We start from the raw sequence: 27,164 nt of genomic DNA on the forward strand, positions 1-27,164 counted from the left end.
CAACTGAATCGCTCTCTGCCCTCCTGCAGGTGCTGTGTCTGATCACGGCTCCGGTGACGATGATCCTGTCTTCTCAGCAGGACGCCTCTTTCGCCTTCGCCGCCCTGGCCATCGTCTTCTCGGCCTACATCACCCTGGTGGTGCTCTTTGTGCCAAAGGTGACTCGAGTTCAACTACGCTAGCATTAGCATTGCAGGGGAAACGCTGCCATCTGGAGGAATGTCAGACGAATGCCGCTTCAGAGAGAATTCTTAGTAGCTTACAAGTTTGTTGTGCCCTAATTAACGAAGTACAAAGACGTTAAATACATAATGTATTACAATTCTTGTTTACACATTACATTAGGTGGTGAAATAATAAATAGGCTCAATTCAATTATTTAACATTGTATATCACAATACAATATTCATCAACCATCCATTCACTTTCTGAACTGCTTATTCTCGCTAAGTTTGATATTACACATTCAAGTATTTTATAAAGTATTTTATAAAGTATCCTCACTTGGTTTGATATTACATATTAAAATATTTTATGAAGTATTTTAGGCGGCACGGTGGACGAGTGGTTAGCACGTCCACCTCCCAGTTCTGAGGACTCTGGTTCGAGTCCAGGCTCGGACCTTCCTGGGTGGAGTTTGCATGTTCTCCCCGTGCCCGCGTGGGTCTTCTCCGGGTACTCCGGTCTCCTCCCACATTCCAAAGACATACATGGCAGGTTAATTGGGCGCTCCAAATTGTCCCTAGGTGTGCTTGTGCGTATGGATGGTTGTTCGTCTCTGTGTGCCTTGCGATTGGCTGGCAACCAGTTCAGGGTGTCCCCCGCCTACTGCCCAGAGCCAGCTGAGATAGACGCCAGCAACCCCTGCGACCCTTGTGAGGAATAAGCGGTCAAGAAAATGGATGGATGGATGGTGGGATGAAGTATTTTATAAAGTATCCTCACTAGGTTTGATATTACACAAAGTATTTTATAAAGTATTTTATAAAGTATTTTATAAAGTATCCTTGCTGGGTTTGATATTACACATTAAATTATTTTATAAAGTATTTTTTTTAAATATCCTTGCTGGATTTGATATTACACATTAAATTATTTTATAAAGGATCCTCGCGAGGTTTGATTGTACACATTAAAGTATTTTACTTTTTAATGACTAGTTTAAATTAATTCTAGCACATTGTCATGGGGAATTTGTGCTTGGCTAATAATAAAATAAACTCATTTAAAAATATATAAAAATAAAATTGCTGTTGAGATGAATAATAAATATGCTTAATATTTTTCTTGACTTTTTTCTTCACAATTTAGATAATTTATGGACACTTTCAGAAATGATTCCAATTTCTTTCATTCATATCACTAAACCAGCATTTTGTGCTAATCTGTAATTAAAATAAAATAAAATGAGCAATATAAAATAATAAGGAATAAAAATGCTCCTATAATTATTTCTTAATATATTTAGCAATTTATTGGGCTTTTTAATAAATTACTTTACATTTTAATTAATGGCAACAGACACACTATATGCTTTCTAAACAAATAGTTCCTTTAGTTAAATAAAAATAAATAAATAGACTCAATATTTTATTCCTTATTGTATTATACAATTTATATTGTGTATTAGGGTCACCTTGCAAGAAAAAAAAAGTAAGACAAAACAGTACTTTAAATCTCATCTTGTCTTATTTTTTTCTCTATGTATATTAATTATTATTTACATATCCTGCAATAATTAACTCCACATTCACTTCCTGCAGATGCGTCGTCTGATCACGCGTGGCGAGTGGCAGTCGGAGCAGCAGGACACGCTCAAGACCGGATCGTCGACCAACAACAATGACGAGGAGAAGTCGCGGCAGTTGGAGAGAGAAAACAGGGAGCTGCAGAAAATCATACAAGAGGTCCGGGCAATGCAACAACACAACACTGTCTGTCTGTCTGTCGTCGTATGTGTGTCTACCTGTAGCGCATTTGTGACTGCGTGTTCTTGTAAGTGTCACCTTAGTGCACGTCAATAAAAAGTTGCGTCTCCGTTTGCGGTTTAGAAAGAGGAGCGCGTATCGGCGCTGCGCAACCAGCTGGCCGAGAGACAAGCGCTCCGCAGCCGCCGCCGCCCGTCCGCCGGCCAGAACCACAACGCGCCCTCGTCCCAGACGGACCCCAAGTCCCTGCTGCCGCCGCCCGGCTACCCGAGCGCCGACAATCACTCGCTGCCGCCGTCCTTCTCCAACTCGTCCAACTTGTACCCGGCCGAGAGCAAGATGAGCCGCAACCACTGTCACAACAGCCAGATTCCGCTACTCTACAAGTAGAGACCACCGTGGGAGGGGAAATGCGGGACCCTTGAACGCATCACGGGGGGGGGGGGGGTTTACGCTAATAAGGGGTATCGACACCACCTGACAGAGCCGGCCTAAAAAGCGTAAGCTTAGCTAAGCACTTGCCAAGGACCACATGACCACTAGGGGGCACCAAACGGCAATTTACAGTCAACTGACTTTTTTTATTTTTTATTTGTACTTTACTTTTTTGGAGTACTGTTGAGGAAGAACAGAGTAACAAAAATGCTAAATGTTTAAATGAATCTTTATTGTCAATGTTTCTTTAACTGAAGATTTTGCACATTTTTACAGAGTTTTAAGTTTATTGTTCAAGTTTGTGTTGTTTTTTTTAAACCATTTTGTGTGTGTGTGTGTGTGGGGGGGGGGGGGGGGGTGTTTACAGTTGTGTAACAGGGAATTTGACAGATCGGGAAGCCTGTTGGTTCGCAAAATAGCGCCCCAAATTTCTTAGATGGGGAAAAAAAGAAATCATTAGAAAGAGGGAGCTTCATCATCTGTATGTGTGTTCTGTATGTTTGTGTGTCTATTTTTGTGTAAATGTGTCCTAAAAGTTTGTTTTTCCCATGCATATTTTTACACATAGTGTTAAGTGTTTTGTTTTGTTTTTTTGTCACCTTGTTCCAGGTACCTCTGTTCAGTTATGGTTATTTGTTTAAAAATCAACAATGAATGATCAATAATGAACATTAATGACAGAAACAGAAGGCCCAATGGAAGTCGTTTTACCATTTATTCAATTTTCTTGATATCTATCTTGAGGTGTAGCAGTACACTATTTGCTGCCATGACGTTACTCAACCCACTTGTAGAACAACTACTTACTACTACTTCTAGTTTTACTGATGACATCATATTCCACTAGTTGATCTAGCACTTCACTATTAAGCCAGATGTCAACTAGTGCACAGTTTTTCCTCAGTAGTAACATGTAGTCCTGCTAGTATGCCAAAGTTGTCTTACTAGTGTTGAGAAAATGTCATAAAACAAGTTTGTTTTACTAATTGTCTTATTAGTGAGGACAAAGAGTGTACTAGTACATGGACCTCGACCTGCCCCAAATCAAATGTTGCCCAATGGAGGCTTGGGCCGGCTCTGCCACATGACACTGTGACTTGATGTTATTGGCGTTTGGTTGCCGTGGCAACAGCAAGCACATCTCCAGACTTTGCAGCACAGAAGTCCCTCATCCCGACCATTTGGGGAGACCTGACAGAACTTTTGCGTCTTTCCCCACACTCACGTTTGTTCTCTGTGGTCCTGTCGTCCTGTTTCGTCACGTGTGCGCGTCAAGAAATTTTTTAGCCATAAACACCGAAGAGGCGATGAGGACGGCGGTTCACATTTTTACCCCCAAATAAACGTCAAAGACACTTTTGTCAGCTGTTACGGTAGCGCTGTAACTTCAGCTGAAATGTACCCGCATGCGCAAAGTACTTTGTATTTGTGTACATAAAGGAACACGACAAGCACAGCGAAGATTTTTACCTTACATTTGTATCATTTTTTTTCCCCCCTTTTTGGTGAAGTAAAGCAGTGACATGACATGACATGACACTTTTATCTGCTGTTCGCACAAACGCAACAATACAGTTTTAGAAGCTCTTCTCTATATATGTTTTATCTTTTTGTTTCATGCTTCAAATGTTTGTTTTTTTCTGTACCACACCAATTGTTTATTTTACGTGTGCTTTTCACGTTCAATTATTTGTATTTTTTTTTTTCTTTCTCCAAAACAGATTGTTTTTGTTTTGGTAACGTGAAGCAGTCACATGACAAAATGTTGATGTTAGTCTGCATGTACTGTTCACACCTCCAACAACACAATTTTGGAAGATCTTGTGAATATTTTAGTTACACGCTTTTTTTAAACCTTCAATTAAGCCAATCTTGTTTATTTTTTTCATAAAGCGACAGTCACATTACAACACAAATCAGATGGCACAGAAGTTCTGTCGTATTTTTATCTTGATTTTTTGTTTTTGTTTTGAAAAAATAGGCAGTTATACGTCATCAAATTTCTTTTATCTTTTATTTTTCCCCAATGAAAAGCTTTTCATTTTTGGTAAAGCGAGGCACTCACATGACATAATTCTCAAAGACTCAAACTTTTTTTCTCCTTTTTAAAGCGCTATGTCTTGTAGATTATTTCAGCGGGCACTTTAATGAGTTTATGTTCGTTATGATCCACGTTAGCTCAGGGTGCGGGAGTGGCTAAGCAAATAAAACAAATAGGCCATATTTATATATATTTATGAAGCGTGCAGTTATATCACAATGTATCATATACAGTACGTCATATAAATACAGAACTCTTGCGGTAAATCTTGCACATGTTCGCCAATGTTTGTGGAAGAGGTCATATTTGTAATCACTCTATTATCTAAGACCATAAATGTTAATATTGCAAAGTATGTGTATGCAAATATGTGAGAACCATCAATAAAAATCATTGTTTTTCTTTTCATCATGGACTAATTTCTTTTTCTTTTAAATAAGTTTCCCCAATAGGAAATAACGAGAATAACCTTCTGATGTAACATTAATGCATATTCTTGTGCATATTCTTCTTGTTGAGGCTCCTACTTCATTATATTGTGTACTGAAAGGAGCGGACTTCTTAACATTTTTTGCCCCCAATAATTAAGAGCAAATTTAGTCAAATTGCAAATGTTTTTACCTCATCAGTGCGTAACTCTTAGACTATAATAATAAAATATATTTAATAATATATTCATATATTGAAACTTTAAATAAGAAACCTCATAAACTTTTTTTTAAAACTGTGCTTTTTTTACATGCTGATGCTGACTGCATCACCAGACATGTCCACTAGATGCCACTATAGTAGTTTTGCAGACAAGTCGTTGAAAATACAAGTCCCAGAATGCATTGCACGCGTGACGTCACATAGTTGCACCCTGTGTCGTCTTTTTTCTTCTTCTTTCTTTTACTTTTTTTTTTTTTTCTTTTACTGTATTGAAATACAATACAAAATAGACTACGGGACCGTTTTTAAATGTCTTCTAAATGTCCCTAAAATATCTTGTTAGTTCCGGAATAACACCATTTACAGTAGACTACAGTGGTTGTCTTTTTTTCCCCTTTTTTTTCTTTTTAAGCAGTGTTCTTTTGTTCATCTCCTAGATTAACCTACACAGACAATTTTTTCTTTTCTTTTCTTTCTATTTTTTTACGGCTTCAATGGGACAATACATTACCTGCAGGATTAATGACGTAGCTGCCTTCATGACCTCCTTGGCAGAGACGGCAAGAATGAGGCAACAAGGAAGAGGAAATCAAAAGGCTGAGCAGGAGGAAAAAAAAATGTTGTGGAAAGAACAATGAGTGAGTATTGCCATCACACACATTGATGATTAGTGATACTTTTTTTTTTTTTTTTTGAAAGTTTCGTAATGTTTGTAAACAATAGACGGCAGGATATTTACCGGTGACTATCGCTGACTGAAAACAATGAGAAGAACTTGTTGGGTTTGGGGTTACAATGCCAGATATTTCCCCAAAAGATTTTTTTCCATTTCCTGCACAAAATTCAAAATTAATCCAGAAGAACCTGAAACGGGATGTCAAAAATAGCAGAGAAAATCGCCAGATTGTAGCAGGCATACTGGAAAACATACCCCCATCATTGAGTTTGTCAAAAATATTTTCTCACTGATATATAAATACATGAAATGTGTATGTATGTGTGTGTGTGTGTGTGTTTTTTTTTTTTTACCTTTAAGTATTGAAGCAAACCATAATGGCTAGCATGCTAGCTACCATCAGCTCTATAGCAATTTGTGCCATTAATCCACACAACATTAAAGTCAATTACTTTTCAGTTCCTAAATTAGGATGTTAATTACATGTTATCTGAATTTGCACCACATTTATTTTTTTAATCAACTTACAGCCTGTACTACATCTTACTTCAAATCAATTTACTGTTCTTTTCATCACATTCTTTTCGACTGACACTTCGCATATTCAATTTAAAGCAGTAGGGAAGAAGGTTGAAATCATCGTCAATGCCATTTCCCCTTTTTTTTTTTTTTTTTTTTTTGCAATGACATGGAAGACTTTGTTTACTTGTGGTGTCATCTGAACTTTTGTCACCCCAAAGTTCATATGACATCATGGTGGAATGTCCTGTCAGTGAAATGGTCTGCCGGCTTCCTCGGTACTCGGCGTGTAATATGTCAAAAAATACCCCCCCAATAAATAAATAAATACATAAATAAAAAATAATAAAATCATGACAATCATATTGTCTATACGGCCCCACTAGACTAAATACGGTTAATACAGCGTGGAATCTGAATAAGCAGCAAAATCCAGCTTTTTTTTTTTTTTTTTTAAATTTATTTATTTTTTTAAATCAATATCAGAAGGTGGCCACTTTGCTACTTGCTGCCGAGTGACAATTACATCATATTTGCTCAGGTCTCAGGTAACAACATCACAGCTCAACCTAAGAAAACAGATAAGCTATGATTGGTCGTTGCCTGAGACCAGAGCGACTGTGACGCCATCTTCACTTGACAGCAAGTGGCAAAATGGCCGCCGCCCGAGATGGCTAAAAACGGCTGGATTTTGCTGCATAACTGATATTCCACAAATATAATATTAATCACTGCGATTGGCTGGCAACCAGTCCAGGGTGTCCCCCACCTACTGCCCTGAGCCAGCTGAGATAGGCGCTAGTACCCCCCGCGACCCTTGTGAGGAATAAGCGGACAAGAAAATGGATGGATGGATAATATTAATCAGAATGTCATGTTTAGACCAGTGAGGTCATGTATACAATGTTGCTCAAAAGTTTGTGAACCTCTTGATCTATTTCGTTTTTTTTTTCAATTAACCGTGCCATGCACTGCTGTCATGATCCAGGGATCGAGGTTGCGGCATGTTAATACATGCTTTCCAAAAACGTTATTTGCGTCAAGCAAACTCTGTGTGGCTATTTGCGCTGGTGTTAGTCAATTAGACGCTGCATTGGGGTCTCATTTGCATTGGGGTGGGCATATTTGCGTCGTGTATGCAGATTACCTAATTTACTTGCGCGCAAATAACACTGGCGCACCGTGGCAGCGCACTTAGTGACGGATTTCCCCATCTGCGCGTGTTTAGTGAATTAGGCGCTCCCGGATTGCTCCATTTTTACCGGTTAGCGCCGTGCAAAGGGGACGCAAACCTTTAGTGAATAGGCCCCTTAATATTTAGGAACAGTTTTTATGTAGCTATGGGGTGTACAATACATGTTAATTGACTCCTTAAGGGCAGTTCAGTAATATTTCCTACATTTAAGTGCAGTGTTAATGTTGAAACAAAACTAGTGCCATATTGAATGCACTTTTTGGGAATAAAACATCTGCCTCATTTTTGATGAACCCACAACGCTAAGTATTTTTTTAGGTGCTACTTGGTCACCGGTTTATATGACACACGCGCCCACACATACACACAGCTGACTACAGAGGTGGTATGTGTGGTATTTGCGTGGGTTACTTGGTCAGATTGGGGTGGGAAACCCCACTGTGGGCTGAGGCTTCTGCGGGCCTTCACCTGACACTGCACTCTGAACGATAGAGGAAATTCCCAATTTTGACCAGACAAAGGGACTGTTTGCTGCCCGTGCAGTGATTGTGTGCCAGCTGAAGCAGTTTGACAACTTCCCCTCTGGTGAGTGAGTGTGTTTTTATTTGTACCAGACAGGACACACCAATTCACATTTGCAAACGTGACTCTGCATAAATAACACCACGTTCCCAGGCGGCTTAAATAGAAAATAAATAAAAAAAATAAATAGCGGACATGAAGTAGCAAACTGTTACAGTTCATATTCAGATGGTGTGTGCTCGAGGTCATCTCCATTGAGATTGAAACAGTTCAGTTCTCAGTCACCGTTGTACGATGAATAAAGGCGGAGGCTTGTGTTCGAAATCACTCGTTTTTGACTTCTTAGTTACTATTTGGAATTTTTATGTAGTGGAGCTGAATAAAAAAATAATTGAGATTTTTATGCAGCAGACTATGTAGTTCATTCTCGGGCCGAAATAATTAACTCATTTTCACAGAAGCAATCCCGTTCGCTTCCGGCTGTTTTACTGGATTTTGACTGATTTTGTAAAGGCCCACAGAATATTTGTTTGTGTAATAACTACAATTTCTTCAACTGTTCTTTGCAGTTGAGAGGCTGCATCGAAGCCTTCTGTATGCTCTAGCATAAAAAAAAAAAAAAATAAAAAAAAAAAAAAAAAAAACGGATAAATACGTCTTTGGGACACAAACATATGAAATAAAACTTTTTCTCCGTTTTTGGGAGCAAATGAGTTAATCTAATTCTCCCTAATCACTACTTAAGGTTTTTTTTTATTATTAATAGAGTAGACTAGGAAGTTGACTCAAACAGAAAAAAATCACTTATGCAATGCATCATGGGATATTTTTGATAGTGACCATTGGTTGCTCCAAGATGCATTATGGGATACAATACTCATTAGGGATGTAAGTTAATTTCTATTTGTGCAGTTCTAGCACCCTCAAGTGCCTTTTTTTTTAACTGCAGTTTAATTTGAATACGGAATGTTTTGGCCCTTCTATGTTTTAAATCCAGTTAGTATAAGTTCATTATTTTTACAATATTGTGACCTTTTTTTTGTATCGCCAACCTCCCCACAACATCGTGATGTTTGGATATCGTTACAACCCTAATACTAGATCAAAATTTGCAATATAGCGGACAGGGAAGTGATTTCGAACACAGCCGTCGACCGGCGAGTCTCGCATCCCCGTCAGAGGGCAAAGACGCCGAAAAAGGTCTTGCCGCCGTCCGTCTCCAGCTCGGACAGCTGGTTGGTCTCGGTCCACAGCCGGTCGTCCTTGTTGAGCTGGAAGACAGCCCCCAGGTACAAGGCGTTGTACCAGCCCTGCTTGGAGCGCTGCTCGTCCTCGGCCGAGCCGCCGTGCTGGCACGCCGAACGCACGGCGCTCATCAGCGAGGCCTTGCGGCCCACGGAGTCGGAGTAGCGCCACACGCGGTGGCTGAGGGGCGCCAGGCGCTTCCCCGAAGACGCCTCCCCGGGCTCCGGGGCCTCCTCGACGCTGTTGTCGCTGCAGGACACGCGGAAGGAGGCCTGGCTGTAGACGAAGTAGAGGCCGGTGTGCGGCACCACGATCTGGTTGTTGCGTATGGTCAGGCCGCCTTGAGCGAAGGCTTGACCTTGGCCGTTGCGCCACTGCAGCTGCTCTTTTGTGTTGTCGCCTTCCTCGTGAATACCTGATGAGAGCAGAAAGACAAAAGCATGTTCAACCTCATTCATGAATCATGAATTTTTTGAATGATCGTTTTTCTTCATTTCGTCAGTTAAGAATGCCCCACATACATAAAATTGTTTTTTTTTTTTTAAGTCATTAAAAAAATATAATAGAAAAATAATGTCTATTTCATCAACTATGAATGGTACATCTATGCATTTTTTTTTCTTTTTGCCCTCAGAATTAATTGTTTTTAAAATGGCAAAATAAAATGCAAAAGTATTTCATTATTATTTCATGTTGTATGCATAGCAGCAACTATTTAGTACCAGAAGCAGAACGTATGTCAAACCTTTATTTTTTTTTTTCTTGAAAATTATTTACATTAGTTTTTTACCTTTTATTTTTTCTAGAGCTGTCAAACGATTTCATTTTTGTTTTTTTTTTATTATAATTTTTACTGGTAATAACATCTTAGAATTTTGATTGATTAATCATGATTAATCGCTTAATTAAAATGTTTTTTAATCAACATTTTTTTTTCTAATCAGTTAATTCCTTGCATAATTTAAAATGGAAATAAATTATCCCAAAAGTTTGACATGAACAAATATTCTAACATTTCTCAAATGCTTTCCTTTTATGCATATAGTTATGCTTATTGCTCAAACACAACCTGTGCTACCTTTAACTCAGCCATCCGCTGTCAGCGAAAGGATCATTTGCGGTCAAAATTAATAGTGTGAAATCTGCATTAATACGTGATTAATTCGATAATTTTTTTGTGATTAATTAATTTGTTAACACATGAACTTTGACAGCACTATTTTTCCCCCCCCAAAATGCTTTGGGTTATTTTTTTAATTTACAGTTTTCCGCAAAATTCTTCAGATCATTTTTAATGTTTATTTTTCCTTAAAATTATTCAGATTATTTTTTATATATATATTCTTATCCTCAAAATTATTCAGATTCTTTTTTAATTGAGATTTTTTTTTCCCCCTTAAAATTCTTCTGATCATATTTTATCCTGTATTTGTCCTCAAATTTCTTAGGATTAATTTTATAGTTTTTTAAAATCGCAAATAGAAATGTACATACTCGGTTTAGGATGACATTTACAAAAAAGATTAAAAGACAAACATTATTTAATCAATTAAGAAAGGCCCGCACATGCACACTTTCCATCAATAAGTTTCTTTTCTAATTGAAAAAAAATTGTCATTGAGGAATGGCTCATAAACTTTCTATCTCAGAATCTTGGCACGGCCCTTTCAAGGCAACATGGAATAGGATGCGCTCTCTTTCAGTAAAGAGGTTACATATTAGGGGTGTGAATTGCCTAGTACCTGACGATTCGATTCGTATCACGATTCACAGGTCACGATTAATCCCGATACGAATGGTCACGATTCGATACCGATTAATCCCGATACGAATTTATAAGTCGATTGTTGCGATTTTTTTTCATTCATATTTAGAAAATACTAATCAGTAAGCTTGTAGAGTGTAAGATTTATATGAAAATGTATTATTTATTTATCTGAAATTTCAGTCTTATAGAGGTTGTAATCTGTTTCATGTTTGAACAGCATTAAAATAAAAATATTAAGGCTTAATGTGCCGTTCATATAACATTCTTCCATGCTCAAGGTGTGAATCCTAAAAAAAAAAAAAAAAAAAAAAAAAATAATCGATTCTGCCGATTATTGAATCGATTCGAGAATCGCGCGATGTAGTATCGCGATATATCGCCGAATCGATTTTTTTTTTAACACCCCTATTACATATTATATGGTTTAATGGTTAGCGCTCCGGACTTTGAATCCACTGATCTGAGTTCAAATATTGCTGAAATCTTCAATGTAGTTGGCAAAATTAAGTGGAGCTCGTTGCAATATCTCTATTAGACAACTGATGCTGTACAGGTTCCATGGTGTAATGGTTAGCACTCTGGACTTTGAATCCAGTGATCCGAGTTCAAATCTCGGTGGAACCTTATTTGTTGTTGGCAAAATAAAACAAAAAGTGAAGGCATACATTTGAATCCTTAAATTTTGAAAGCTCTAAAAAATTTGCAGAATGATCACGACTTGTCCGTGCCAGACACATTAAGTGCACTTGTTCCCGACCTCTCACCTTCGAGATGAATGGCCGCCTTGGCTTTGCTGCTGATCGTCTTGAGTGTGTTGTGAGGATCCGACTTCTCTGCGTCGGCCACCAGCGCCAACGTCGGACCCACCGAAGGCGTCTGGACGGGAGCGAGAAGCATTAGAAGACAGGCCGCCTGCAACATTTTCTTGCTCTTCTCATATTTGAGAAGCGTCTCCCTACCGTGCCGTCTGCTCGTCCGTGCCAGTACCATGCGAAGAGCAGAACCAGACCCAAGCACAGGGCGGCCACCAGGAGACCCGCAGACAGCTTCCACATCCAGGCCGTGTACGAGCGCTTCTCCACCACCACCACCGTCTTCTCCTCATGCTGGAGGCTCATTGCCGCCTCCACGTCGGCCGGTGCTGAAGTGTAAGCCACCATGATGCTTTGGAGTTAGTCGAGTTGGCCTTTTAGTGCCGCTCCTGTTCCTGCTGCTGAGTGCGAAGTGTCTGCCACAAGGCCTGTTCTTTTATTGCCTGTGCAGAATGGGGAAACTCCCGTGATGTCAGCATTGTAAGACGAGCGGCATCCTCTTGGACCGCGTACAAGAGTGGATTAGAAAAAAAAAGAAAAAGTCAAACCAAGCATCCGCGCAAGTCTGACGCAGCTTTGAGGTTGTAGGTGTCGTTTTTCTGTTGAGCCCACCAAGAATGAGCTGGAAAAGTTGCCAAGGTTTTCATAAGATATAATTGAAATGAAAATGATTTGTTCACTTTTTTTTTTTTTTTTCTTCTACCAGTTTTCAAAGCAGTTTGCCAGCAGTTTTAGAGCAATTTGACTCATCTTTTAAGACCCACAGAATATTGTTCCGTCATAATATAAGCACCAAACTACCAAAAAGGAATAAACTATCATCTTTCTCCAGAAAAACATCTTTTTCAACCTTTTTATGTTCTTCAGCAATCAGCACTCAAAAATTAGTTGTTTTCACAGGAAATTTTAGTTTCTGACCAAAAAGTGTGGGAAAAAAAAACATTTTATTTTTTGTGAAAGGAAACATAAAATACACAAAATGACTTTGATGCTAATATTTTTGTTTTTTGTGACATTTCCAACTATAATATGTCAAAAGCAAGACTCAAAAAAAAAAAGATCAAAATTATGTTTTAATAACAAGTAATGCAATTTTTCTGATAATTTTATAACCTTTAATGGTAACGGGTGAAAAGAAGGTCATTAATATTAAAATGTAAAAATGTTCAATACCAGTTTTATTCAGACCGATAAAAGTATTCAACTCCTGAGTAGTCACTAACACCAATACCAAGTACTCATACCACATAACCCAACCCCTGGAAAAAAATACATAAATAATGACATATAATTTAAAATAAAATAAATAAAAAGACCAATATATCCTAATATAGCATGTTTCCTAAAAATTCTATGAAATTAATGGTGCGAGTTGCGATACCTTGAAATAAGGTCTGGTATCAGCCCGATACCAATATCTGGTACCAATACTCGTCTATACCTATTTATAATATTCTGAATTACAAAACAAAACAATAATAGTTCAACTGTCATCATAAACAATCTACAGGAAAATACAAGTAACATTTGAACGTCTTCTATGTTATGTACAGATGTCCAATTGTATGTTCTGTTAAAAACTGTATGATTTGGGAAAAACCTGGTAAATGCCTGAGTTTTTTTTTTTTTTTTTTTTGTTTTTTGCCCGGGCAAATAGCACTGCACTTATAAAAAAAAATTCGACTATTGATTTTCCTGTTTATTGAACGGCAAGAAGTGTGTGTTTTTTCCTTGTTCAATTTGAGGAAGGATTATAAAAAGAACTATTTATATATTTGCACTGCTTCAAATCTCGTCCAATGATGGAGTTGACTTATTAAAGTTTTGCATTTTCATGTTGAATGATCAAATTCCGCAATTTTCCTGATTTATTTTTCATACTTGTTGCGCTATTCTGCATCAGAAAGAAAGGTGTTTAATATTTCAAAATTATAATAATATAATTATAATTATATTAATAATAATAATATCAAAATTACTAGAGGCATCAGTACCTTGTATGGGTGAGTACTCAAAGAGTGCAGACTTGTACTGGTTCTGGTAAAAAAAAAAAAAAAAAGTATAACTGGACATCCCTAGAATTACTGTAACATCGATGCTTATTTCCCTGCACTTCTATTGTTTATTTGCCATCTTAACAGAGATGAATTGGTGCCAAAAAGAGGAAACGACAACTTTGTGGTTTGGCTTTGGTTCCATTTGAAAATTCCTATATGAAGCAAAATGTTTTTGTCCACATAAAGACACACATGCCACAAAGAGCTGCAAGAGACGTCGCGATAAAACAATCATGTAAACCACAACGTGATGACAAGACACTTATTGTCCTTCTATCTCTTAATCTGTGAAGCACGTGAACGAAAGAGTAAAAATAGCAACAAGTTATTTTAAGAGTTTTTATTTGTGCGAACAAGCTGGCAAGCTCGGGCTCCTAAAATTCACACTTCAATTGATTAAATGGTGGTCAACCTAGAATATTACTTAAAGCACTTTATTATTATTATTGAATTTATTTTTATATTTTGCTCTATATTGCATTACATCAACACTAATTATACTCTCTGTCTTGAGATTTGGGTTTCATTTGACTTATTTTATGGATGTATATGCACACTTTACTTTGGAGCCAGCCAGTCCAAAATGCTCTTAACTGGAACATGTAAAAGGGAGCATACAATTTTTTTTCCTGTCCTCCATTCACTTGCTACCTGGACAGTTTTTCATTTTCTGCCCTATATTTTTTTTATGATTTTCATTTTCACTGTTTTAACTGTTATTGTTTCTAAATTATGTAATTACGTTCCATTTGTATTTATGTACAACACGTTTAAGTGTCAGTTGTTCTTAGGCATATAATTAAAATTGACTTCCCTTGTATTTGTCTAATGTTTATCCTTACAAATATAACAAATGCAATGTTAAAAAAAAAAACTAAAATAAAAAAAAAATCAAATTTATGCTGTTAACATTGCATGAAAATTTTTTTGCATAAATGTCACATATGGGCAAAAAAAATTGGAATTGACTTGCAGTGTGACGAGCCTAAGTGAATTTTAACCTACCGCGTGTGATGATAATTTCTTTGGCCGGAAATTAATAAAGTGGAAAAAATAAAGAGGCGAGGCCACGTTGAGTTTCGTTTCACTTGACACTTGCCAGCAGCAAAACCGGGGGCGATCGATATGGACCTCATGACACCCCAATTTTCCTTGCACACTAGTGGAAAGTCTGGCAACAATGAACGTAGCCTTAGCCAAACAGGTTTCCACGCTTCCTATTACACAACTCCATTTTCCCGACGCGATGGATTGTGTCAATGTCGAACCAGTTCAGGCGGCTTCCTCTCGTCTCGTGTCTCGTTCGGTCTTGTCTGTGTGGTCCTTCCAGCATGTGAGCTTCCTGATCGCACAACTTGGAATATTTATTGAATAACTTTCCCTGCGGCTTGTGGGGCTTGTGTAACAACAAACTCTCCCAGGGAGAGAAAAAGCTGGCTTCTGATGCACACTAGCGGCATCCAGGTAGATTCTTGTGATGACCTTTTATTTTTTTTATTTTTTTTAACCGCCCTGACCGGATTCTTCCTCGTTGATCGTTGTCACACATGCACACATATACATCCAGCCCTCAACCTCCCCACGACTCCCTTTTTAGTGACAAGACTGAAATTCCAAAGATTTTTCTTCTGAAAATGCAATTACTGCAAAGAGTGTGACGCAGGTGCAAGTATGCATGCATTGCATGTAAAGAATTTCGTGATTTCCCATTCCATTATCGATACTGCTTATCGAGCTTATCAGTTTCCTTATCAAGTGTCATTGAATGAGGGAATTAAAATTTACTAGCCAAATTTAGCTGGTAATGCATGACGCATTCGCCAAATTGGCTCGTAAATTGTTATGACCTCCCTCCAAAATTAATTTTAACCCGCATTTGGTGGGTTGGCCGGTGTTAATTCACAGCCCTGGATACAAATGATATATATCATTGATGTCGTTATTGTTTTACTCATTTTTACATTGTGTGAAACAAGCACAATTTTACATTTCAATTTAGCTAATTTTACATGCAGATACTGATTTTATATATATATATGTCCTTTTTTTTCCTTCAAATTATATGAAATTAATGTCACTTTTCTCTGATATTTTCTACATTTAACAATTAAAGCGTTATCATTGAAGATTAATTTAAATTCTTGAAAGTGTTAAAAAAATAATAATAATTAACTCATTCTTATTTACTTCCTGTTTATGGCGTCATTAACCTGTAGCCAAAAGAAGACAGACAAACACGGGCTATAGGTAGTTTTACTTTCAGTTTTACTAGACGCTTGTTGGAAAAATCTCAATTTGTGCACTTTACAAAGCAAAATATCATATTAGTTGTATGTCTTTGGCGTAAACCTGGAAGCGACAAGTTCTGAGAATTGGTTCTATGAAAAAGAAAAAAAAGATGGCCTATAAAACTCAGTCAGTTAATTTTGATTGTTTTGTTTAACAGGGGAATTATACAGAAGTACTATTTTGATGATAAATATACTTTATATTTTACGTTAATTACAAGATTTTACTCAAGTAAATAGCTAACATTTAAAGAAAAAAGTACAAGCAGAAGTAGGAAAATGAGATTATCCATCCATCCATCCATTTTCTTGACTGCTTATTCCTCACAAGGGTCATGTGGGGTGCTGGAGCCTATCTCAGCTGACTTTGGGTAGTAGGCGGGGTACACCCTGAAGTGGTTGCCAGCCAATCGCAGGGCACACAGAGACAAACAACCATCCACACTGCTTGACAGATTTCAAACGAGAAATACAAATTTGCGAGCACCAATACCAGGTTTCGGTATCGGTCGGTAATTCTGACAGGCGCCCGTTCGGAATGTATTTGTCACGTGAGGTGAGGAATAAGGACCCAAACGCTCGGGAACATCGACGAGCTTGCAAAAGTGTCATTCAGTAACCCTCGTTAGGGCAATGGGCGATGCTATATGACGGAATAAAGGCCTCTACGACAAAATAAGAGTGACTCCGCAAACTAATCGTGACTAATAGCATAGCAACTGACATTGCACATCGTAAGGGATAACTACATAAGACTAGACAAACTAAGAATGGCTAATGAATCATTATCAAACATTATCATCATAACGGACATAGTAACTGTACAAGAAAACTGCATCCTTAACATAATCCCCACCCCCGATCAGCATAACCATAACTGCATAAGCGTAATATCATAAGGGACATCATAACTGCATATGCATAATACCCCACACATCAAAACACCAATATACAGTAAACAATACAGACATACATCACAAGGCCATATTAGAAAAATATAGAACCAAAATGCATTTCTTGCATGAGATGTCATCAATCATTTGCAACGGAAGAGGAACCGATAAGCGGAATCAACAGGGAAGCAAGAAAATGATTCCCAGGAATCAACTGACTGGGAACCAGTTGTCAAGAAGAACCAGTTTTTGATTCCCATTCTTAATTGTTATGAATTGTAGCTGCAAAAACGAGTTACTGGAAGCATCCAACCACTTTTTGGGTCAATTATGAGTTTTCACCTGAACTCGTGGTTCTGGTTACTTTCAGAAATGGTTAGGTTTAGGAGTTAGGCCAAGTAAGAATTTAGGTCATTAGGATTAGGGGGTAAAGATTAGAATTTAATTCAAGGGTTAAATAAATTGGGTTTAGGTAAAGAAATTAATTTAGTTAGCAGTGAAATTAAGGTGTAGGGTTTGGTTCACCAGATAGGTTAGGGTTTGAGAATGAAACTTTGTTAGTAACTTTGGGTGAAGTTAGGCATCAGTTTAAGGGTTGAGGTTAGAGTTTGGGTTAGGGTTTATTAGGGATGGAAATGAAGGCTTAGCAGAGGCCATGTGACCCCAATTTATTGTGGAAAAATACTATTGTATCCTGTCCATATTTATGTTCAAAAATGTTTGTTTTAATCTGTTTAAAAAAACGTTTAACCTGTTCAATCTGGGACCTAATTGGTGCTTTGAGTTTTGCAATTGAATTTGAAATGACGTATTGTTTTGTTTTTTGGTTAGGTTTAAATTTAGCATTATGTCGGGTTAACTTTAGGTTTAGGGTTCAGTTTAGAGGTTAAGGGTTTGAGTTTGTGATTAGTTAAGGGGGCTCAGGGTTAGTGTTGTGAGTTGGGTGCTTAAGATTTGCGTTACGTTAGTATTCATGTTAGGCTAAGGTTTATCGTTAATTAGCTAGCTAGCTAGCGTTTGGGAATGTGTTTGACAACAAGGAGCACTGAGTGACTAGACAACTACGTTAGCTTCTTGTGCTAATTGACAGCTGCCACATGGTTAGCTATTGAGCAATGGTTGAGCTGTACAATAATGTATACATACTGTATGTATAATTTATTGATAATGAGAGTAAAAAAAGAAATGATTATGTTATATTTAGATTTATAAATTGGACCTACAGAAGAATCCTGTGCTTTTTTTTTTTTTGCGTGATCAGTTCCATAATATGACTAAAAAGAGAAAGTAATATACTCACGAATGTCAGGAATCCATGAAGGTGTATCACTGTGCATTATGGTAAGAACCTGACAGCCTACCTATTGTTATTCATTTTGCCTTGTGAAAAAGAGGTCACATTGTTGGCATTCATAAAAATAATCATAATATAATAACAATAGTAATAATAATAGTTTATATAAGTTACTTGAAATGGATCCAAGTATGGTTACCCTTGTGGTTAATTTGTGGTCGGGTTAATTTTGTCATTTATTGTTCATGTGTGATAAATTTTTGACAGTTTCCTGGAATCCGCAGTGAATTTATCTGAATGACAAAATTATGTTTCCAAGCACTCTAACTGACATTTTTTTTTAAAGATAATTATTGACTGCACATGCAAAGACTGAGAACTACAAAGTAGTCCTGCTTGTACAGAATTCAACTGTTTTTTTGTTTTGTTTTGTTTTGTTTTTGTTTTTTTTAATCATTTGGAGTTTTCCTGGTCGAGTCTGGGCTTCGGCCTTCTTGGGTGGAGTTTGCACGTTCTCCCCGTGCCAGTTGGGTTTTTTTTCTGGGTACTCCGTTTTCCTCCCACATTCCAAAGACAAGCATGACAGGATAATTGAACACTTTAAATTGTCCCTAGGTGTGATTGTGATTGTGAATGTGAATCGTTGTTTGTCTCTGTGTGCCCTGCAATTGGCTGGCAACCAGTTCAGAGTATACCCCGCCTACTGCCCGAAGCCAGAGGGGATAGTCTCCAGCACCCCGGCAACCTATGTGAGTAGTAAGCGGTTACAAAAATGGATGGTGGATGAGTTTTCCTGAATTTTTGACTGTAAAAGTTAAGAACTTTCGCAACGTTGCAGTTACAACGTTAGCTAGCTAGTTATCCCTACACCCCGAAAATTTTGATATTCTGCTGGCATGGCTGCTTTTGAGTGGCTCATCTGCTGTGAGTGTGATTTTTTTTTTTTTTAGTGATTTTTTTTCTACGTGACAGAGTTGTAGAGACAGACTTCATGTGAGTGTGACTGTTTTAGAGTGCCTCGTTGTTGTGGCATGGAAAAGACCCATTCCAATTCCAGCCACAGGAGGCATTACGCGGGTATATCTTTGTGGCTTAAACATATAGTATAGGCATAAGATACTGTATATTACATTTAAATTTTACATGTCATATTTTAGCCCTCTATTTGCAATACCGTGAGAGTGCAATATTTCTGATAATAAATATCATACTGTCAGAAACTAATAGTGGCCCATGCCTACCGGTAACTGTTTATTTGTAAATAAATGACTATTTTATATTACCACCAGAGTTAATGTTCCACTTGACAAAAAACAAACATTTGTTTTCTCAACTTTTTCAGAAAAGGGTGTTTTTGTTAACACGAGCCCATGTTCTACTGCTGAAATCTTTTGTTTCTTCTTCTTCTTTTTTTTTTTGATGAAAAAAGAGTCTACTCTTCCTGTGGACAGGTTTTAGGCTTTTGTCATCATAAAACACAATGATCCATGGGTCTTGAAGGATCCGTCAAAAACAGCTGGCAGTGCAATATGGGGAACTCTTCTTTGACAACAGCTGGCACTGATGAGTTAGACAGGTAGCCATCAGGACCAATAACCAACATCTGAGTTCTCTCAAGGTTAAGAAGCAAGGTAGTAAAAGGGCATCTATTATTTAATCTCAACAAGACACGCCTCCGTATCACAGCGAATGTGTGGGTTAGTTAGTTCTCGAGTTCTTGAGTATCGTCAACAGCAGTAAAAGCTAATGACATATTTATGTAAGTGGTAGCATATAATGAACAATAAAGGACCAAGTACTTAGTGCGGTTGAGAAAATGTTCAGAAATTAACATTTACAGTCTTTCATAATATTTTTCTTTCAACATTGTCTTAATAGGCCAGTGGAATTGCATCAAAATGTGAAATTTATTTGTGAAATATAGCCATAATTGATTATGTATTGCTTTTGTGTTTGATTTCAGAGGGCTTGGTGTCTTGTGTAAACGTGTGGCGACGTCATCACGCCTCCTTTTCAGCCGGTGGGAAGTAAACCAGGAAGTTGAAAAGAGACGGCCACCTAAAGAAGGTGATGACACCAACGCTTTGTTACGACAAGAACACGGGGAAAGTTTAGCGGCTTGTTATCAATCATTTTTGTTGAGCTGGGAAAATTTGTCAGTACCAGCGACTTTGGAATGAAAAATGACATCACGACTGAGGAAGTCAAGCAAAATATGCATTTAGTGATATATTGATGTGTTCCATTGCTACCCTGCTATACTTTGACGATACTTCAGTTTATTAGAACAAACTTAAACCTATTCAAATACAAAACAATCGCCTACAAATTTGCAGTAGAGCGGGGTGAAAACGTACTGCAATACTGTGGGTATTCACTAACTGCAAATAATTGATATTAATTAATTTTCAAAGTTGTTGAAAATTGTAGATAAATTGTACAACAACTGAATTAGTCAGAAAAAAAGTATTACTTGAGAAAAATAGATATATTATGGCATATTACTGGAAAAAAATATTAATTGTAGAAAATTATTTGCAGAAAAAGTATACTTATTGTAAAAAAAATATATATATTCATTAATTTTAAACATTCAGATTGTAATATATGAAGTATAAAATATTTTAATTGTAAAATGTATTTATTAACTGCAAAAATATATTTTAATGAAATTAAAAATGATCTAAAAAAAGTTAGGAATTGAAAATTATTGTTAAATTATTTAATTTAAATACATGTTATTTAATTCTAAAACAAAATAATTGTAATATTATATTATTTATAAAAAACAAAAAAATATATAAAAAAAAAACATTTGTTGTAGAGATATTATATTAATTTTAAATATATTTTGGATTGAATATTATAGTGTGCAATATACCGCATTGTATATAATCATGTTTTGTTTGAATGATAACGAGTTGATTATGAAATGTTTTGCTGATGTTCTTAATTGCATAGCTTAGTGGGCAGGCGCATGGCCAGCTACTTGTCACTTGATGTGTAGAAAAAGTTCTGGAAGGACCAGTTTCTGATGATGACATCACGCAGGGCTCGGCCATTGGAAGGGCCTTTTTTTCCGTGACGTGTCAGCCTTGAGAAAAATAAAGCAATTTGATGCTCTTTATTAGCAAGTTGATGCAACAAGTTAATGCGTGGGGAAAAAATGTGTTCAAGCAAACCCAAGAAGGAAAAAAAAAAAATTGTTTTGATTTTCATTCGTTTTTTCCTACTACAGGCGGAAAAAGAAATCAATCAAAATCATGTCATGTTTTTGTGACCACAGATCTGAGATTTTAGTTATTATTAGCATACAGTAATAATTTATACATTGTAATTTGAACTAGATATTAAGTAAATGTCATTGTTTATGATTTCTTTAAATGCCATATAATATGTAAGGTATATTAAATAAATCAAGCTTTGCAGTAAAATATATATTATCAATTATATACATTAATTTAATCATATTTTACAAATAAAAGAATTTCCATGAACTTTCAGTGGCCTATGAAGACTATTAAAAATATTGTTCTTATATGTTGTATGTTATGTATGTAAAATAAAGTAACAATGTAATAATTATTAAACGTTTAAATAAATCAATAAATGACATGCAGTGTGTCCTATAAAACTTATTAAAATTAATATCTTAATTTAAGTTGTTTTTAATGCTTCGCCTTGAATAAAACGATACATGATCTTCAGATTGTATGACAAAATTTAAGTTTAAGTTTTAAATTTAAGATTCATATCCAATTCACAATGTATTTTACCTGAGTATTAATAGATTACGAAAGGCACAAACAACAACAACAACCTTGTCTCGAACTTTCATTAAATCTAAAAATAGAATCATTTGTAGTTTACCCAGGTGTGTATTGACTAAAGTATGCTATTATAAACCCTAATGTCTGTGCGTGTTTATTATGATGTCACTTTTTAATGAGCTGCTTCGAAACCAACCAACCATTCTCTGAACCGCTTGCTCCTCGCGAGGGTTGCGGGGGTGCTGGTGCCTATCCCATCTGAATTTTGGCAGTAGGCGGGTTGCACCCTGAACTGGTTGCCAGCCAATCTAAGGCACAGCTGCTTCGAAACAGACACTGAGTGAATATTGACCTCTCAACTATTTGGTGGTCTGTCTCGTCACCAAGACGGCAAAGTGAACATGTGTTTGTGAAACGGAAGGAGGAAACAGCTCCACCGGGTGGCCAATGGAAATACTGCAATTCTAGTCAAGCTGCTGAACGGTTCAAAACAAGACAAGTACAGTTCAGAGAGTCTTCTGTGTTATTATGTTTGTATACCAGCGTTTCAATTTATTTTGACAGGAAATGTTGATTTGTAAGTGGTGACTTGAGATTGAGGTGATTGTTTCGTTTCCTGTCTAGATGTGTTGAACCAATGTCAGTCTTCAAATAACTTTTAGCGATGACATTCACACCACCGCTTTAGCTCGTCTATGGTGTTTACATTGTTTTTGATAGCATTAAGCTGTTTCTTGTTATGAAGTGAAATGCAAACACTGGAATTGCTAACAATTCAAAGCAAAAAATCATCCAAGGAAGAGCTCATCCATCCATCCATCCATCCATCCATCCATCCATCCATCCATCCATCCATCCATCCATCCATCCATCCATCCATCCATCCATCCATTTTCTTGACCGCTTATTTATTAAAAAAAATATATATAAATAAAAACTCCTAACTTGGCTCAGTCATATCTTAAGGCACCACCGTAAAGTGGGCCATATTCTATTGACCGAGCCCTGCCACGGCTAGCAAATAATTGCAAATAATAAAGGGCTTCCCAAAAATATTTATGCCTGTAATTGCTTATGGCTGCCACAAGATGGCATATTTTTCTTTTTTCTTTTTTTCTTGACTAACTGAAGCTCCTCCCCTCACTTCGACATACAGGACTGTCTCAGAAAATTAGAATATTGTGATAAAGTTCTTTATTTTCTGTAATGCAATTAAATGAGCAAAAATGCCATATATTCTGGATTCATTACAAATCAACTGAAATATTGCAAGCCTTTTATTGTTTTAATTTTGCTGATTATGGCTTTTTTTTTCTTTTCTTTTCTTTTTACTTGGCCTGAGGAAATATTCTAATATTTTGAGATAGGATATTTGAGTTTTCTTAAGCTGAAAGCCATAATCAGCAATATTAATACAATAAAAGGCCTGCAATATTTCAGTTGATTTGTAATGAATCCAGAATGTATGATATATATTTTTTTAATTGCATTACAGAAAATAAAGAACTTTATCACAATATTCTAATTTTCTGAGACAGTCCTGTAGTTGCTTGGCCCCAAGATGATGCCAAAAAAATATTTATGATAATAGTGATGCAAAAAAAAAATCCTTTAACTTATTCACTGTCAGCCATTTTGAAAGCAGTTTCCTACATTGCCAGCTGTTTTTTCAAGTTACTTTGTCTTTGAACATGCAAATTTTCAAACGTGAACATCAAGGATTTGTCAAGTCAAAATGAAGTTTTCAACAATGAAGTCCTAAAATTGGCAACTCGAGTCAAGTCGAGTCCCCCCACCTCCGCTAATGGATCTGAAAGGCGCCCCAAAATGTGTCATCAGTCAGGAAGTCTCCAGTGATGTTGACACTGACGCTGTCCCCCTCCTGGAGGCGCACCATCTTGGCCACCCACACGGACCCGTGCGCGGAGGCCGGGTAGGAGCCCTCGGCCAGCTTCCTGATGCTTCTGCCAGATGTGGCGTTTCTGGTCACGATGACCCTTTTGCCTCTGCTATCGCGTCTGGATTGTTCTCTGAAGGTAACTTGGGCAAACAGGAAGTAGACTCCAGCCTTGCCAAACTGGATGGAGTCATCACGTAGTGCAAGGGTGCACTGGTCACACGTGGGTTGGCAGGACTCCCAAGGTTCTGTATTGGAACCTGTGGGAAGAGGACATTTGAGATCTACAGATGCCACTCTGTACATTAATTGGACACAAATTGCACATTTTGGATTTTTTTTAAATATTTTGTTGTTTTTTTATTGCCGTCCTCCGTTTTCTGTGGAAATGGCTTCTTCGCGGCTTATCAGCATTCTGTCAACAATTTTGGCGGCTTAAACAATTTTTTTCATTGAATTTAAATAGCCATCAATAGATACCAATTATATATATATATATATATACATATATTCGCTGGCCAGCCTAATCTTGACTCTCAATATCCCCCACAAATAGTGGAGTCCACTGCATTTTTACAATTAAGTAATATAATTTTTTACAATACCCTTGTGAGGAATAAGCGGTCACGAATATGGATGGGTGGATGTTTTACAATTGATTACAAATGTGGTAAAAAAAAAAAAAAAAAAGTAAATTTTCAATTACAATTAATATAATTATGTTTTGCAATTTTAATACATTTTGCACTCAACTGATATTTTTTTTTTTTACAATTAATACGTATTTTTACAATGAGTTAATATATGTTCTACTATAAATACACATATTCATAAAATAAGTGGAAAATTATGTATTTTTTTATGATGAGTTAAATTATATCTTTATTCATCAATATACAGTATTTAAAATATATGAACTTATTTAATTTTTAATAAAGATTTATTTTTAATTACAATTAATATAATGATGTTTCGCAATTTTAATACATTTTGCATTCAATTGATGTTTTTTTTTTTACTATACATGTTACAATCAATATTTTTAAAATGAGTTATTAGTATATATTCTACTATAAATACATATATTCATAAAATATTTGGAAAATGATGTATTTTTATGATGAATTAAAATATATTGGTATTCATCAATACACAATATTTAAAATATATGAATTTATATATTTTGATAATTAAATCTATTTTTACAATTACATTTACATTTTTAATTACACTTTTTCTTAAATGAATGTACTTTTTTTGTGGCCTTCCTCAGGGCTCTCTTGCGAATCCCCTCAACATGTGACACCTTTTGCAGGTACTTGGTTGTATGTTGGAACATTGCTGCATACATGTACACAATATCACAACGGGATTGCTTGACAAAGGCACAATTATAAAGCGAGAAGGTAAGTAAGTCCACGAAAGAAAGTTCTGCTTACGTTTCATGATTTGTATGTATGAATGAGAGAATCCTGCAGAAAATCCGACAGATATCAACGGAGCTCCTGTAAAAAAGAAAGATGTCCAATTCAGTCATTCATAGATGAAAAGACTTGTAGACAGAGGTGGCAAAATACTCACACTGTACAGATGCACATATTTAATTGTACTGTATAGTAGGCCTACTTGCGTAGAAGTGTAAAAATATTCATAAAATTCCTATCAATGAAACTGTAGATAATACTGATTTTGATAACTTAATACATCAATAACAGTCGACTTTCCCTCTCTATTCCTTTTTATGTCGTTTCATCATCCACATCAGGAAAATAAATACTCAAGTAAAGACACCTGAACAGCCTCCTTAAGTAGAGTAACCAGGTATCTGTACTATACACACCATTGTGGATAAGTGAAGGTGTGCTGGACGTCCGTGTGGGATTGAAAGGATGTTGGCTTCTCAGCGTTGGCGCTCCATGTAGTTCTGCTAAAGCCACTTGGTTAGCTTTAGCATTGATGTAGGCGAGTAGCGCGCCCATGACCAGGATGGCCACGGTGAGGAGAGTGAGCCACGCCTGCAGCACAACTTTCTTCGTAAAGCTTGGCCGAGGATCCATCCTGTCACATGACCACAAAAAAAAAATACAATCAGTAACGTGAAAAGTAGAGCAGGTTGTGTTTTAAGCAATTAACAATGCATTGGAATAAAGCATTTAAATGTTTGTGTATGAATATAGAATATTTGTTTTAGTCAAAATATTGGGGTCTCTTTTTTTTTTTTTTTTTTTTTTAATTATGCAAGGAGGATGAGAGTGTGCAGTGGAGCAAAAATTATGGAAGATATCCTCATAACATTAAATGCCGAAATAATTAGCACGTAACAAGTGCTCATCGAATTTGGCGGGCAATGAAAAGCCTTTTTTAATTAAGTGATTAATCATGATTAAAAATACAAAAAATATCCTTTGACAGCTCTAATATATATATATATATATATATATATATATATATATATATATATATATATATATATATATATATATATATATATATATATATATATATATATATATATATTAGATAAAGATGACTTGACTAGAGCTGCCAAATGGTACATTTTAAATCAAAATAATCACATCTAAGAATGTTGATTAATCATGATTAATCACTTTATTAAAAAGGCTACTTAACATTTTTTGCCTGCCAAATTTGAGGAGCACGTTTTTACATTTATTGTAATGAGGATGTCTTCCACATTTTTTGATCCACTGCACGCTCTCATCCTCCTTTTTTTCTAATCAATTAATTTCTAGCGTAATTTAAAATAAAAATGAAAAAATATATCCCAATATTTTGACTAGAAAAAAATATACCAAATATAGTTACATATTTACGTTTATTGCTCAAACACTGCCTTTAAGAAATCATCCACTGTCAAGCTAAAGGATCACCTGCAGTAAAAATGAAAATAAATAGTGTGATTAATCTGCGTTAATACATGATTATTGTGATGTTTTTTTTTGTGATTAATCAATGAGGTAATTCTTTAACTTTGACAGCACGAATATATATGTTGATAGTTTGTGCATTTATTTGCAGTGCACTTCTTTTAATTCCTAATTCAGTGTCTATTAGTAAGATATCAAAAATGGATGTCAGAAAGTAAAGTGATATAGGATGAAATATTGATCTTTAAAAGAGAGTCCACTCACCTGGTGTGTTGTGCTCACTGC

The 27,164-nt window shown here is 36.3% G+C and overlaps 2 protein-coding genes, 1 long non-coding RNA gene and 1 other non-coding gene across 6 annotated transcripts in view; 3 read left to right on the plus strand and 1 right to left on the minus strand.

Moving 5' to 3' along the window:
* The window catches only part of gabbr1a (gamma-aminobutyric acid (GABA) B receptor, 1a), a 54,547-nt gene extending 49,735 nt beyond the window's left edge, over positions 1 to 4,812 (plus strand). For both annotated transcript variants that reach the window (XM_077526761.1, XM_077526762.1), the window contains exons 22-24: positions 30 to 158; positions 1,764 to 1,907; positions 2,052 to 4,812. In XM_077526761.1, the coding sequence (XP_077382887.1) occupies positions 30 to 158; positions 1,764 to 1,907; positions 2,052 to 2,318 (540 nt within the window). In that variant the 3' untranslated portion in view covers positions 2,319 to 4,812. The remainder of the gene's footprint in view (positions 1 to 29; positions 159 to 1,763; positions 1,908 to 2,051) is intronic.
* A 466-nt stretch (positions 4,813 to 5,278) lies between these two features.
* On the plus strand, positions 5,279 to 26,181 carry LOC144021886 (uncharacterized). The gene is made up of 4 exons (XR_013284209.1): positions 5,279 to 5,693; positions 20,288 to 20,391; positions 25,307 to 25,397; positions 25,757 to 26,181. It is a non-coding gene; the product is annotated as an uncharacterized LOC144021886 (long non-coding RNA).
* Positions 8,659 to 27,164, minus strand: tnfb (tumor necrosis factor b (TNF superfamily, member 2)). Of its 2 annotated transcripts, none has more exons than XM_077526117.1 (4): positions 27,144 to 27,164; positions 11,940 to 12,235; positions 11,745 to 11,856; positions 8,659 to 9,627 (listed from the first exon to the last, which is right to left on the minus strand). In XM_077526117.1, exons 2-4 carry the CDS (start codon positions 12,138 to 12,140, stop codon positions 9,143 to 9,145), a joined length of 798 nt encoding a protein of 265 aa, XP_077382243.1. In that variant the 5' UTR covers positions 12,141 to 12,235; positions 27,144 to 27,164; the 3' UTR covers positions 8,659 to 9,142. The 2 variants fall into 2 exon arrangements, with proteins under 2 accessions (XP_077382243.1, XP_077382242.1); XM_077526116.1 differs by lacking the exon at positions 27,144 to 27,164 and adding an exon at positions 14,855 to 14,963 and having other exon boundaries at positions 11,940 to 12,414.
* On the plus strand, positions 11,533 to 11,604 carry trnaq-uug (transfer RNA glutamine (anticodon UUG)). The gene has a single exon. It is a non-coding gene; the product is annotated as a tRNA-Gln (tRNA).

The sequence above is a fragment of the Festucalex cinctus genome, chromosome 7, assembly GCF_051991245.1.
Source record: "Festucalex cinctus isolate MCC-2025b chromosome 7, RoL_Fcin_1.0, whole genome shotgun sequence".
NCBI lineage: Eukaryota > Metazoa > Chordata > Actinopteri > Syngnathiformes > Syngnathidae > Festucalex > Festucalex cinctus.